Genomic DNA, 11934 nt, shown 5'->3' with positions numbered 1-11934 from the left:
CCTCGCTCTAGTTTGGGGCCTCTAGAGTGCCTCGGCGTGCCCCCACACCCCCCAAAAAAGAAATTCAGGTCAGAGACAAAGACTTTTATGTTAGAATCCTTCTGCCCCCTCCCAGCAATGGCATGCCCAGCGAGCTGCCTAAGTTAAGCAGTTTCTTTGGAATACTAGCTTTGTTCATTGAATGCTAAACCTCTTGTGCTTTTGCACATTGTCTTACTTATTTTTTCCTGGAATTCCCTACGGCTTCAGTGTCCTAGCTGAGTTCCAAGCCCTGACTTTTCCAGTTGGTGTATAACCTCCCTTGGGAGTCTGGGTTTTCTCAATTGTACGAGGACAACAGTACCTGCCTTGTAAGATCATTGGAAAGATACAGTGAGCATATCCTCATTTCCCAAATGTATCTGAGCCTGACTCATCGGGGCATTGTTCAAATTAACAGATCCCCCAATAGTCCCAACCTATGGAATCAGAACCTCCAGGGCAGGAGCCTAGGAATCGGAAGTTTTAACAATCAGCTAACAAAAAAAAGTGGAAATTTATGGAGTGCTAACTGCATAGCTCAGGCATTAGTCACTTTATGTGAACTCATTCACTCTGAATCCTCATCTCTAAAAGGCACATGAGGATGGTTTCTTTAAGTTTTTATATATTTTTTTTGAGAGAGAGCAGAGGAAGTCAGTGTCCCAAGCCGGTTCCGCACTGTCAATGTGGACCCCGACGCAGGGCTCGAACCGACAAACCAGATCATGACCTGAGCTGAGATCAAGAGTCACATGCTTAACCAAGTGAGCCGCCCGTGTGCCACAAGGATGGTTTCTGATCCTCATTGTGGAGATGAGGAAACAGAGGCATAGAGAGAATAAGGGATTTGCTCAGTCGCGTTGCTAAGGGACAGAGTTGGAACTCAGATCCACACCACGTAGCCCGAGTCCATGCTCTGAGCTGTTGAGTGTCTATCCTGTGCCAGGCCTGGTTCAAGAAAACCCTTCCCTACCAGAACAGGGCTTGCAGCCTAGTGCACCAGGGGCTCTAGGTGATTCTTGGCAGAGTAAAGTATCCCAAACAGAGCCTGGCTCAGTATTAGCTGCTGGCTTCTGGTATTTATTTATTGGATGGTTACTGGGCCATACACTAGGGCCTGGGCTGAGTGGCCTGGGCCTACTGCACCGCAGCCTCGCCAGGGTCAGGACTCTGGCCCTCCCCTCCTCCACCCCCAGCTGCACATTCCCAGCTGAAGGAAAGTTCTCAGCCTGGCCTGGGCTCCCAGTGGCGCCGGAATTCCCGGTATTTGAGGAGGCGGCAGGGAGGGAGAAAGGGGCCGTCTCCTCCAAAGCCTGAAGTGGGGAAAGAGAGGCGAGCCCCCTTAGCATTTCCAGATGCAAGATGCATCCCAGCTGTGCCTCTGGCAGGGAGCCAGGAGTCTTGTAAGGGGGTCTCTGAACCCTGTAGGAAACCAGGGACACCAGGCTTGCTTAAGCCCCACCTGACCCCTGACCCCCCCCCCATTACTCCCACCTGCCTGACTCCTACCTGCTTCACAGCCCCAGTTCCAACACCTCCTCAGAACACCTTCCTTGCCCGTCCACTGCAAGCCCAGCCGTCTTTAGAGCTACCGATCAGGCTCAAAGTGCAAGGGTAGTGGCCTCCTGCCCTCTCCAGGACATTTAGGTTAATGCCATCCAAACCCGTTAACTACAGCTGCAATTTAAACTTGATGAGCTGCAGTTACATGGCCACTAGGCTAATCATCTTACCTAACATTTAGACGCCAGCCTGTCAGCCACCTCACGAGGACGTCGTCAAGTATACCTAACAATGCTTAGCCTGGCGCTTGGTTGGTACCAATCAACCCCACCGTCCATCTGTAAGAAACGCTATTTGCATACGCTCCCCACACATCAGTGCCGTGTCCAGTCCAGTTTTCCTCAACGACGGCAGCGTTCTCTCATCTGCGCTTCCCAGTTTGCCAGCTGCACGTGACTACTAGATGGAGTGGGGCACATACCGAAAAGACAACTGGTCAATACATCTCAAGTTCCTTCTTTCATGAAAAAATCGTTAAAATCTTCTCCTCTCCATCAATGTCCAGATGCCATACGCTGTTCTCGCCAGTACCCCCAGCAGGGGGAGCACGTGGGACCCTGCCTGGGGACAGACGGCTGAGGTGTCCAGGCTGGCTGCAAGGGCTGATGGGGCGGAGATGCCCTTCCCACCCAATGAAGCTCATTAGCTTCACTGTAAAAATGGGGAGGGAAAACCAAAAGTAACTGAATCCACAAGCAACATTTGGCTTCCTTAAACGTACACCAGTGCTGTCCACAGAACTTTCGACAATGGAAATACCGTGTAGCCCAGTGGTAGCAATGGAGAGCCTACGATATGTTGGCTCTTACTACGTGGCAGGCACAACAGATGAACAAGTCCTCAGACCCACATTCTGAGCCCGGTAAAGGCAGTTGCTGCAAGAGTGTAATCGGGACCTGCTTTCAAGAGGCCACAGGGGGCCCTTCCCCGGGAGGTAGTACTGACATCCTGAAGGCTGAAGCCAGTCAGAAGGATCCCACCCCTCCCCCATCTCGAGTCTATCTACCTACAGACTGGCATTAGGAAAGATGCCTTCCCAATCCAATCACGGCCCTACTAGTTGACTTCAGGCTGCACCCAAGTTTCTATTAATGTTTACTGATCTTACACATTTCCCCCTCTATTCCCTGACACGCCATCACAATAGCAGCAAAAGGACTAAAAAAAAACAACTCATGAGGACACCCCACACAACCAATGGCCTAGAACCACCCCGCCTCCACGGTGCCCGCACGCTGGACTCTACTACAAGCGCGGGGAGACTGGGTCTCAAGCTTGTCCCCCCGCCTCCCCACCCACCCACCCACACTAACCCAGGCGTGGTGTCTTCTGAAAACGCTGGAAAGCCTTACAATCCAGACCGGCAGTGAGCCGGGCTGTTTCTCGCATTTCTTTTAGTCAAAGACCCACCACAAAACGACCACAGCACAGTCCTTGAAACCTCAAGTCCCATGACAATTGTTTATTATAAAGGTGAACCCTAATCCTCACAATTGGTTTATCGGTAGGATTTCTGGTAACGAGCACGGGCACCAGGACCACCAAACTTTTTGGATTCGCAGCGCCGGGGATCAGCTACCAGCAGGGTCCGGTCGTACTGGATGAGGATGTCTTTGATCTCCTTCTTGGAAGCCTCATCCACATCTGCGGATGAGAGGAGAGTGAAGATTGAGACAACCCTGGAAGCACCCTCCTGGTCTCTGGGGCTAAATGTGGGGCTGGTCCTCCACTTGCCTGCCACCCACCCGATGGGAAGGAGCCATTCTTACTCACATTTCTGGTAATAGGCCACCAGGGCTTTGGAGATGGACTGGCGAATTGCTGTGAAAAAGACACACAAAAGGACGTATCAGCTTTGGGAAGCCCCGAAGTAGGGCTTTGCTCTCAGAGCCACCTCCCACCGTATGCCCTGTTCCGGCAACTCACCATAAATCTGGGCTACGTGACCGCCACCCTTCACTCGGACTCGGATGTCCACCCCAGCAAACCGCTCCTTGCCCAGAAGCAGAACAGGTTCCAGTAGCTGGAGGAACAAGGGACATGACAGGATTTCAGATCACAGGCTGGGCAGCCGAGCCACCGCACCGAGCACCCTACTTCTCTCCAAGTAGCTTCTGCCATCGCTGACCTCTCTGCACGGCTAGGAGAGCAGGGACGATTTGAAGACAGATGACAGACTGCTGAAGGGAACCCGAGCTGGGCCCTCCCATCTGTGTCCCTCTGGGCCTCAGAGTCCCCATCTCCAGGACCAGTTCTGGCACTTTAGCTCAACAAGGAAAACCCCTACAGCCACCATACCTGCCTGGAACAGTGAAAAACCACTCCTGGGCCATGTCAGGTGCTTTCTCTGGATTTCCCTCCCTTGGGCTCTCCACCCAGCCCTTTGAGCCTCACATTTCCAAATTACAACTACACTACCTGTGTGCCCTGCTCTCCCCTTACCAGCTCTACACCTTTTGCACGTGCCCAGAATCTTTTATTTTACCTACTTTAGGTCTTAGCTCTCAGCTCACAGATTCCCATCTCCACCTCCCCCTGTCCATCCCTCCGACCCCCGCCCCCCCCCGCCCCCCCCTGCCATGAAGCCTGTACTTATCCTCCCACCCAGGTTCGAGCCAGATGCCTTCTCTGGGCTCCCCCATCCTAGCCCTGACTACCCTGGAGCAGGGTCTGATACTGGGACCAGTCTGCCTCCTCCACTAGACTCGGAGCTTTATATATAAGGGCAGGGCCTGGGGTCACCTGGGTCACTGCTGGGTCTCCAACACCCAACACCGGTTACATAACAAAACCTTCATAAAACTGACAATCGAGAAGAGTAAACCATAGCACTTGGTATCTGCTACACAGAAAGATCTCAGACACTGTTATATGACATTCTAACTAAGCCTGGAACACATATTATTCTTCACGTTTAAAAGTGACACTCTTATCACTACGTTGTACACCAGAAACATATCATTGCGTGTCAACTACGCTAATTATTTAAAAAATTAAATTAGAAGGTGCCTGAGTGGCTCAGTCGGTTGTGTCAGACTTTGGCTCAGGTCATGATCTCACAGTTCCTGAGTTTGAGTCCCACATCGTGCTCTCTCCTGTCAGGGCAGAGCCTGCTTCAGATCTTCTGTCCCCCTCTCTGCCCCTCCCCCGCTTGCACTCTCAAAAATAAATAAAACGTCAAAAAAAAATTAAAATAAAAATGAAACACAAAGCAACAAAATCTAAAGAAGAAACAAACGCATTCTCATACATGCCAAGAAGTTTACCCGGACAATCTAACTTACCCTCACAACAACCCTTCAAGGGAGAAATGATCCCCATTTTATGGATGACCCAAGGGAAAAAAAAAAAAAAAAACGAGGTTACATGCCTCAAATAACAACACAGGTAAAACAGGCAAAAAACAGACTCCACTCATTCCATTCTGAGCTGAAAAAACCGAGGCCAAAACAGAAACAAGCAGGGAAGGAACCCCTTTCACAGCAAAGCACAACAAACGGAAATTCTGGTCCTGTTCTCCCAATGCTTTTTAAGCACCTACAATGTCTAAACCCTACCTAAAGCCGTATCTTTTAACAAATTAATTACTGTTCTCAAAAAACGTATACACACTCTACCAGTTACAACAAACGTTAGACTGTATACAGGATACACGACCCCATCAACTTGCCACACAAACTCCTCTTGCCATTGGGTCCCCCCAACTGTCACTGAGCTTCCATATCCCACTTTTGAAACCATCCTCTTAATCTGCAACATCCACGTTTTCACTCTCAACTCAAGCTTTTAGCACAATATCTGAAACCTCCGAAAACAGCTCCATCTCCAAATGCCCCATTTTCTCTGCCCCCAACTCCCCCTTCTATACAACCCGTTGTTGATACCAGATCCCTCAGCCTCCCAAGATCACTTCCAGGAATCCACTTAAATCTCTCTCTCCAGAGCCCCCCTACTCAACCCAAACGCCCACCCTCAATCCCAGCACCTTGTATTGCAGCGTGCGCGGCTCGATCATCTCCAAGGGCCGTCCATTCACCTTGATGAGGCCGTTGCCCCGTTTGCAATGCGCCACGGCTGTAGCCGTCTTCTGTGGAAAGCGAGGGAGAAACAGCGGAACCACGTGAGCTTCGGCCCCCGGCTCCCGTGTGGACCCCAGAACCCTGCCCACAGGCCTCTGCAGACCCCGGCCTCCCTCCGCCCCTCCCATCGGGCGCCCGGCCCACCTTGCGGCCGAAGACCTGCACAGACTGCAAAGGACCCTTGGACGGCATGGCTGCAAACGTAGACAAGAGATCCTCACCGCGCGGCGCCGCAACCGGAAAAGGAAAGTGCGGGGCCACCCCGGCCGCTTTTCAGGGTCTGCGCAGGCGCTTTGGGTGCTGCGTCGCGACGGGAGAGAGCTTTACGGCTCTTATTGTAGCCAGGGGCGGGACTTCGGATTCGCGGCGGGAAGGTGGGCCCCCGAGCGGAGGAGGAGGGACCCGTGAGTGGAAGGGGCGGGGCCTGGAATGTGCCGGGTGCAGTCGCGGAAGTAGAGCGAGGACAGGCTGTTCTTCCTATTCTCTGTCCTCATTGGTAGCGACCGGTTCATTTGCATTTCGGCTCTTTAATACTCTCCCTCCACTTCCTCCACTCAAAATGTCGCTTTTCACCCTCTTCTGGAAAGGGCCCTTCTTGGCCCCTCATCTCTAGCAATCATCCTCCCCTGCACACTCCATCCTGCCCTCTAGACACTCTTCTCCCCAAATCCTCCTCCATCGGAATCTCACCTACGGAACCCACAGCAGGAAATCAGCCAGGATTCCCAGATTCAGGATTCAGAACCCACCTCCTTCGAGAATTCTCTCCCAGAATGTTTTTAATCCTTTTAGAGCCCTTCCCCCAGAATCTACCTTTGACCAGAATTTCCTTCCGTTTTAAGTTTCCGCCTCCCCCCCCCAGAACTCTCCTCTTCAGAGCCCTCAACCAGACCCCCCCTCTTTCTCTGAATCTTCCTCCACTCAAGGGCCCCAGAATCTCCCACTGCCCGCAGTCCACTTTTCCCAGAACGTCCCCGCCAGAATCTCCTTTCACAAGTTTTCTCTCCCTTTCAGAGCCCCCTCCTTCAGAATCAACCTTTCCTAAGAATTCTGTTTCCTTCAGAGCGTCCTCTAACCAGCAACTGCCTCCCCTGGCATTTCCCTCTCCCAGAATTCTCCACTTCTTAGAGACCCTCCCTCCAGATTCCCCCTCTTCAAGGTCTCTACCCTAAAATCCCTCTTTCTCTGGGGTCCTTCAAATCATCTCTTCACTCCCACAAATCACCCAACTCTCCAGGCTCCTTCCCCACGAGAATTCTCCATCCCCAGTCCCCCCAATCCCATCTGAGGAATCTCAGGATTGGGTTCCCCTTGGCTCCCCCCCCCCCCCAGGATACTCCTTTCCAGTCAAAAGGGTTCTTTATCAGGGCTGCAGAGAGCCCACAGTTTCTTCAGTTTCCCTGGCAGCAGAATCCAAGGTTCAAGGTTCAAAGGGGTGTGGTCGCTTACCTGGTGCCTGGAAAATGGAGACAGGGTGGAGATTGGTAGGTGGGTCTGTGGGAGGAGGGAGGATCCTCCAGCCCAGAGTCCAGCTCCAAAAGGGTGGGAGAGGGGAGAGGTGAAGGAAGGGAGCATCCAGAGGCTGACCTGGGAGGACACACACGCAGATACACAGCACAAGAGAGAGACGGGCACACATGAAGGAGAAAGACAAAGAAGGGGCCGATGGAGAAGAGGAGAAAGAAGGTAGACAGAAGATCAATTACAGATGGACCCAGAAAACACAAGTGACGGCGATTCGGAGGCAGAGAGACCAGCCCTCAGAGAAAGAAGACAGACAGGTACAGACACGCATGGAGATTTCAAGATGTTTGAAATACAGAAATACAGTACTTGATACAGAAATAGAAGTAGAGGGGCACTGGGTGGCTCAGTTGGTTGAGTGTCTGACTTCAGCTCAGGTCATGATCTCACGGTTCCTGCGTTCGAGCCCTCCATCAGGCTTGTGGCTGTCAGCACAGAACCCGCTTCAAGTTCTCTGTCCCCCTCTCTTTCTCTCTGCCCCTCCCCCTCTCATTCTCTCTCCTCTCTCTCCCAAAAATGAATAAACATTTATTTAAAAAAGAAAAAAGAACTAGAAGTAGAAAAGAGAGCAAGGACCCCCCCCCAAATATACACCTGCAAATATGTCTAAAGCCTAGCGTAGCTGTTTCCCACTGAGAGACAGGCCACAGGATTCACACGCACTCACATGCTGTACTGCCTGATAGATCTCTTGGGGCGGTGGGGAGGGTGGGGACGGGACTTCCCAACCCTCCAATCTCTCTAGGCTGATCCTCACACCCTTGCTCAGTCTTATATCTTCCTGTGGGGAGTGGGGGAGAGGCGTCAGGGAGGCCTGTGACCTGGGGCCTACTCTAGGGTCACCATCTTCCCTGGCCTCTTGAAGAACATTCCCTGAGTATCTGTGGGTTGAGTGGAGATGGACAGGAAGGGGACAGGACACTTCAGTCTTCCAGCTTGCTTTATCTCTCTGTACTTCTTTTTTTGTTGTTTATTTATTTTGAGAGAGACTGCCTGTGCACACGTGCGTGGTGGGGGAGGGGCAGAGGGAGAGGGAGAGAGAGAATCCCCAGCAGGTTCCGAGCTTGTCAGCATACAACCCAACACTGGCTCTGTTCCGTGAACTGTGAGATCATGACCTGAGCCAAAACCAAGAGCCGGACACTTAACCGACAGAGCCACTCAAGTGTTCCTGTACTTCTTGCTTCCAGGACCCTGGGCTGGGACCAGAAAAGGCCTGGGGGGTGGGCAGGGTGCCCATGTGGCCTCTCTGGACCATCCTTCTGCTGGTACGGCCCTTGGGAGGCCTAGGATCACCCCTCTGCCCTCGGGAGCCTTTCTACTTCCTTGTTGCCATCATGAAGATGCTGGTGAGGAAGATGGAGGGGAGAGCCAGCAGACAGGCAGGGAGGCGGTAGGGTGTGGGGCACGTTTGAGGAAAGGTCAGGCTCTCCCTTCCAAGATCTGATTCTGTTCCCTGCCCCCAATTGTAGGGAAACAAAAATGATGGCACTCTCTACACCCCTGATGATCTCTCGGTGAGTATTTCATTAGCTTTTTACTTGGAGTTGGAAATTTAGGGAAATTCCACTAGGCTGAGAACACACGTATGTTTGGGGCAGGAGGCAGCAGGCTGGTGTTCTGGCTGTCCAGCTGCTGACCCAGCTCCCAGCCATCACAAATACATTTCGTTCGCTGCTGTCTCCCACGCCGAGAACAGCAGCTGGCACCTAACAACAGATACTGATGATGATAGCGACATTTTTAATAGTGCTCACTCTGCCAGGTACTGGTCTAAACGCTTTAACTATATTAGCTTACTTAGTCTTCACACTGACCCTATGAGGTAGATAGGGCCACCATGTATGGATGTGAAGAATGTATGCTGCACAAGAATCCCACAACAAGGTCAGCATCCACATCCTGGATATTTTTGTCAATTTCTGGTAGATGGCAATGAAATATCTTGTTCCGACAAAATCAGCACTTGGAAGTGTTTTAAGGAGTATTGTTTTATTTTTTAAAAATTTCTTGTTTTTAATTTTTTTTAACGTTTATTCTTTCTTGAGAGACAGAGCACGAGTGGGGGGAGGGGCAGAGAAAGAGACGCACAGAATCTGAAGCAGGCTCCAGGCTCTGAGCAGTCAGCATAGAGCCTAAGGCGGGGCTCGAACTCACGGACCACAAGGTCATGGACCTGAGCCGAAGTTGAATGCTTAACCGACTGAGCCACCCATGCGCCCCAAGAAGTGTCATTTTCTAACTTACACAGGCACAGACAGTATAGGCTAGCATCATCCCTGAAGATAGGGATTATTCAGAGTTCTGTTTTACAAATGAGGAAACTGAGGCCCAAAGAGGTGAAGGGGCTTATGCCAGGACATAATTCAGAACCCTAGGTTTGGGGATTTGGGATCAGACCCTTGCCCAGAGACACCAAGTCACTCTGTCCCCACAGGTTTGTCCTGCTGAGACTCTGGGATGCTTCCGGCTGGAGCTTTCTGTGATCCAGTTCGAAGAGGGCCGATCCATGGGGATTGCTGTGTTCCGGCTACAGCGTCTGCTGGATGCATTGGGGTCCCGGCTGTGGGTGACTGGCCAGGGTCCTTGTCCACCCTGTGAAGGACATCCCCAGAGACCCGTCCCCCTCTTTCTGGCCAAGCTCTTGGAGTTATTACAGGGGGCTTGTGCTAGGCACCTGCCCTCAGCATGAGCCTGGGAGGACACAGACTCCCTAGTACTGCTGGAGGGCCCGGGAGGTGTGAGACAGAGGGCACTTGGTCTCCAGTCCCAGCTGCCAATCCAAAGCCTTCTCCTTCTGGGCCAGAGACCCCCATCTGGAGCCCATGGAACCAAGGGGAAGAGAGAAGGAGGAAAATCTGAAGCCTGAAGTCTCTGACCTACAGGGGTAGGGGGTTAGGTAAATTGGCCCCCACCTGCCCCTCTTCTCCATCTGAGGTACTTCCTCCTCTCTCCTCTTTCAGGAAGGGACAAAGCATTGCACAGGTGTCTTCCAACCTCACCCCACCCCTACAGGACAGGGAGAGTCTTGTGCCTCATGTCCCTGGCTGCAAATAGTTACCATCTGGAGAGCTTTCGGGTGACACTGATGGTTAGGCTAGATGTTGATAATCGGTCTCTGGTGCATCCTGAACAGCTATAGTTTGAAAATCAACTTTATTGAAAATACAACTTTATTGATGTGTAATTTGTATACAGTAAAAAGCATACGTTTTAAACGTGCATTTCAATGAGTTCTGACAAATATATACACACAGCCACATTTCCATCACCCCAAAGCATCATCCCTTATGCCCCTTCCCAGTCTTCACGTCCAGTCATAGACATCCATTAATCTGCTTCCTGTCTGTATAGAATTAGCTTTGCCTCCTCTAGAGATTCATATGAACGGAATCATACTATACATATTCTAGTGTCTGGCTTCTTTCACTCAGCATGATGTTTTTGAGATTCACTCACGTGCATATCAGCAGTTTGTTACTATTCCATGGTATGAATGCACCCGAATTGGTTTATCCATTCTCCTCATGGTGGACATTGGGTTGTTTCCACTTCGGGGCTATCGCACATCTCTCTTCTATCTTCTTACATATTCTTACATAGTGGTAGGGTTGAGAACCACTGAGACACCAAGGAAGAACTTTCTACGAGGAGAAAATTACTGCTCCCTCACTTTCCTGGAGTAAATAGCTTTCTGCAGCAGTGTCAATAGGCATTTCACATGTGGGATCCTATTTTAAAGAGCTAGTGTTTAAAAGAATCAAACTTGGGGGCACCTGGGTGGCTCAGTCGCATGTCCAACTGTTGATCTCAGGGTCACGAGTTCAAGCCCTGCATTGGGCTCCACTAGACGCATGAAGCCTAATTATTAAATATGTATAAACATGTGGGGACCAAGCTCATAGAAGGGAAAACATTTTTATAGAATGACCAGCCCCTCCCCAGTCTGTCTTGGGTTCAGGCTGAGATTGTTGGATCAAGGAGTGTGTGCTCACACAGACACACCTGTGGTGTATTCATTCCCTGATAGTGTCTTGTGAGCCCACTGTTGGCCTGACCACACCATCTTACTCTGTAACCAGGTGCATATTAAATTTCTGTAAACTGAATCCAGGTGTCTCAATGCTTATGCAAGAAATTTTAGCAATGTGTTTTAAAAGTTTCTGATTGGGGGGGGGGGGGGACTCGGTGCCTGGGTGGCTCAGTCGGTTGTGCGTCCAACTTTGGCTCAGGTCATGATCTCCTGGTCGGTGAGTTCGAGCCCTGCATCCGGCTCTGTGCTGACAGCTCAGAGCCTGGAGCCTGCTTCACATTTTGTGTCTCCCTCTCCCTCCCCGACTCATGCTCGCTCGCGCGCGCGCGCGCTCTCTCTGTCAAAAATAAAAACACTTTTTTAAAAAGTTTCTCATTTTTTCCCTCTTCATCGAGTGAATTTTTCTTTTCCTTATCTCATCATGCCTGGTCCTCTTTGTCATCTGACAAATAATTACTAATATGAAAATTCACATTGATTTAAACTTCGGGATTTGTAAAGGAAAACAAGAGTTTTAAGAGTCACTCAAACTTGGGGGAAGGAGTCTTAGGTCTGCCCCTGTCCAGTTTATTTTCTGAGCTTCAGTTTCATTGTCAGCAAAATGGGCGTACTTACTTACCTCCGAGGAATGTTTTGGAGGTAGGAGATAAAGTCTGATTTATTTGCTAACTCATTGTTATTTGGTCATTCCCTGCCTCTTCACGGCTTGGCACA

General features: G+C 50.8%; 1 protein-coding gene across 1 annotated transcript; it reads right to left on the bottom strand.

Annotated features, from left to right (window-relative positions):
• Positions 1-3018: 3018 nt before the first annotated feature.
• Positions 3019-5943, bottom strand: RPS16 (ribosomal protein S16). Its single transcript, XM_043598942.1, has 5 exons — positions 5808-5943; positions 5570-5671; positions 3511-3607; positions 3358-3405; positions 3019-3228 (listed from the first exon to the last, which is right to left on the bottom strand). Exons 1-5 carry the CDS (start codon positions 5853-5855, stop codon positions 3083-3085), a joined length of 441 nt encoding a protein of 146 aa, XP_043454877.1. The 5' UTR covers positions 5856-5943; the 3' UTR covers positions 3019-3082.
• Positions 5944-11934: the final 5991 nt, after the last annotated feature.

Source organism: Prionailurus bengalensis, chromosome E2, assembly GCF_016509475.1.
Source record: "Prionailurus bengalensis isolate Pbe53 chromosome E2, Fcat_Pben_1.1_paternal_pri, whole genome shotgun sequence".
NCBI lineage: Eukaryota > Metazoa > Chordata > Mammalia > Carnivora > Felidae > Prionailurus > Prionailurus bengalensis.
This window is presented reverse-complemented; position numbering and strand designations above follow the sequence as displayed.